This window comes from Physeter macrocephalus, chromosome 4, assembly GCF_002837175.3.
Source record: "Physeter macrocephalus isolate SW-GA chromosome 4, ASM283717v5, whole genome shotgun sequence".
NCBI classification, from domain to species: domain Eukaryota; kingdom Metazoa; phylum Chordata; class Mammalia; order Artiodactyla; family Physeteridae; genus Physeter; species Physeter macrocephalus.
In genome coordinates, this window is record NC_041217.1 from 116,257,117 (window position 1) to 116,260,685 (window position 3,569).

General features: G+C 34.5%; 1 protein-coding gene across 1 annotated transcript in view; it reads right to left on the bottom strand.

Moving 5' to 3' along the window:
* Positions 1–1,010: 1,010 nt before the first annotated feature.
* DNAJB4 (DnaJ heat shock protein family (Hsp40) member B4) overlaps positions 1,011–3,569 on the bottom strand; it is a 10,755-nt gene continuing 8,196 nt past the window's right edge. Inside the window, exon 3 of the mRNA XM_007113230.4 lies at positions 1,011–2,211. Coding sequence (XP_007113292.1) covers positions 1,978–2,211 — 234 coding nt within the window. The 3' untranslated portion in view covers positions 1,011–1,977. The remainder of the gene's footprint in view (positions 2,212–3,569) is intronic.

The following is a 3,569-nucleotide window of genomic DNA, read 5'->3' on the forward strand; positions in this document are numbered from 1 at the left end:
TTAGACCTGTGAGAAAATTTCCATGATGTTCGTACTTCCCTAAGGAGTTTTAAATGTCACTCAGAGAAAAGTTATAACGGAATCATTTATGAATTAGATGGAATAATATGCATGATTAGCTGAATTCTCTGGTATTTTCAAGCATTTTCCACTTGCAACTGAAGTATATGGTTATTCCCAACAATTTTACTCTTAGGTATATACCCAAGAGAATTGAAAAACTATGTACACAAAAACCTGTGCAAAAATGTTCATAGTGGCATTATTCATAATAGCCAAAAAGTGGAGATAACCTAAATGCCCATCAACTAATGAATGGATAAACAGAAGGTGGTATTATCCATACAATGGAATATTATTCCGCCATAAAGAAAGGAACAAAGTACTGATACATGATGCAACATGGATGTACCCTGAAAACATTATGCTAAGTGAAAGAAGCCAAAAAAAAAAAAAAAAAAAGAGCCAAACATTGTTTGATCCCATTTATAGGAAATGTCCAGAATAGATAAATCCATAGGGACAGAAAGTAGATTAGCGTTTGCCAGGGGCTGGAGGAATGCGAAGTGAGTGCTAATGGTTATTCAGTTTCTTTCTGGGGTGATAAAAATGTTCTGGAATTAGAAAGTGGTTGCACAACTCTGTGAATATATTAAAACCACTGGATTGTACACTTTAAAAGGGTAAACTTTTTAGCAGGTGAATTATATCTCAATAAAGTGGTAAAGTATGTGGTGATTAAAACCTATGTATTGAATTTCTAAAAGAAGACAATATTCTGCTGAAAGGTGATAGGGTCCAATTTACCTTGTATACCAATCATCCTGAAAATCACTTTGAACCAAAAACATTGGTTCAAAATATCATTCTCACTATAGCTATAAAACAGAAAACAGAATAACTTTTTAAACGTAAATATATTTAAAAAATTAAAACACCTAAGAATGCAATCTATATAAATGAAAAAGTAAAATATTTATATGCATAACAAGTAGTAGCAACATCATTCATAAGCAGTAGTTAGTGTTTATTTTCCCCATATTTTGGTTTAACACCATAGTGGTAGTTTATTCTTTTTAGGGAAATTGCATATGGTACATATAGCATATTATGAGTAAGTTATAGAGGGCTGTGTAATTGGAAAATTAATTCCAAGTAACAATATTTCCTCTAAAAACACATTTATTATCAAACAAATTATTTTTAACTAGTGGACAATAAAATGTACCTATAATTTATTAAGTCCAAGATATATAGTCAACTTGCATAAAATTATATATGGCATTTTAAAAACAACCTATTTCTAAAATATCAGTAATTCAGGCCAATTGGGATTTCCACAGGAGATAAATTGCCATTAATATCCTTTTTATGAAGAAAAGGTCTGCCTTAAGAACATTACAACTATGTTATTAAGAAATGCTACAGCATACTTTAAAAATCAAAATGGTGAAACATATGTATTAGGATATTCTTTTATGGGTACCAGCCCTATAGCAGCATTTCATATGGTGACTTTAATCTAGTTAACCAGATTTCCAAGTGACTTGGGTTTTTATTTTCTAGAAATACCTATCACATGTATAGTTTCGTTAAGAATTTAAATTTCCATTATAAATGAGAACCTATCATACTGATAATTGTAAAGATATAAGAAATAAAGTACTTGGATATCCTAGTACTTTATTAGAAATATATCTACTAACTCCACAGAAACAAGTTTTACATGTAAGCAAAATACTAAAATTTTCTGATTTGGGAGAAATGAAATAAAATACAGTGAATGGTTTTCTCTTCTTCCCTAACTGTAAAAATCCCTTTTGCCTTTTTATTTGACCCGTCTCTATTCATGCAATTTAATGAACCCTCCAAATAATTTACATGTCTTTATACAGAATTCACATCTACATCAGTAAATGGCCAGTCCTTTTATATTTTCAGTGCCTTATCAAAATATGGGTAACAAAGTTTTTCATTCTATGAGGCAGGAAGATGTTTCCTAAGTACTTCTTTGGAAGATGAGGATATAGTATCTGGGAAGGACACCTCAAATTCTATTAGAAGGTCACCACGTTGCTCAGGATTTTTTGGAAACGGTAGCCCATATCCGATAATTCTTCGCCTCATTCCAGGTTTCACAATATCATTTATTGTCATAGGTATGGTTCTTCCATCCATTGTTGGCACATTAAATGAGCAGCCACACAATGCCTAAAATGGACCAAATAAAATTAACAAACTTCAAAACGTAAAAGTCTAATCAAAAATATTACCAGCTGTAAAGGACAATACCTCTAAGGCAAATTTTTAACCTCCAAAAGAATATCAATAATTATAAGACTTTTTCCACATTAGAAAGTCCCTTCAGGACACATAATCAGACATATTACAAAAGAAGGAAAGGAGAAGGGGAAGGAAAAGAAAAGGAAAAACGGAGGAAAGAATGTCTTTCACATTGCCCTGGAATGAAATGGATTGTTTGAGGCTGCTATTACAACATTCAAGATGCAGGGATGGAATGGGAGAAGAGAAGAGGGAGAAATTCAGGACTAGAAAGAATAAGATAGGACCAACTACAAACTTCTCTGGAGGGAAAATGTTAGGACAAGAAATATACTTATTGTTTCAGTCAATAAATATTTACTGAGTACCTACTATATGCCATATATTCCTGTTAGAGGCTGAGCATATAGGGACCGTGAACACAGACCCCACCTCAAGGAAAGCACAAAGAATTCAGAAGCAAACTAGTAATTATAATACAGTATAAAGTTGGCACAGAAGTACGTGCAGAAGTCTTTTGTGAGAGAAAGGGCACCCAACTTACCCCCTTAGCTTCAGGGGGTAAGTTTGGGGTAAGCATTGGACCAGTAGCAGGTGTTGAGGTAGAGTGAGGAACAGCAGTGTTCCATAGAGTACAGCTCAGACAATGACACAGAGGTATACAAAATAATAATACATCAAACTTAGGGAAATGCATATACATTGAGGGTTAGAAATCAGATTAAAAACAACCTTTTATTTTAAGATAAAGAGTTTAGTATGGTAGATGCTATGTGGAGTCATTTAAGAATTTTAAACAGGGAACTGATATGGCCTTATTTGCAGGATTACAATCCAATTTGAGAAATAGTGCCTAAAAATAGAACAAATATGAACTAATGTATTAAAGCAGTACCCTCATAAATTATTTTGTCTTTTAATACTTTTTTTGTTATATAATTATTAACCCAAGTTAACAATTTTGGAAAAATCCTATACATGGACTAAGGTGATGAGATTACAGTGCAGATCTCATAAACCATACTTGTAAAAAACAGAGTAGAGTTAATCCAGACTAGGCCTCATAGTATATAATTCATTTAAAATTGTGATTTGGGGCTTCCCTGGTGGCGCAGTGGTTGCGCGTCTGCCTGCCGATGCAGGGGAACCGGGTTCGCGCCCCGGTCTGGGAAGATCCCACATGCCGCGGAGCGGCTGGGCCCGTGCGCCATGGCCAATGAGCCTGCGCGTCCGGAGCCTGTGCTCCGCAACGGGAGAGGCCACAACAGAGGGAGGCCCGCATACCA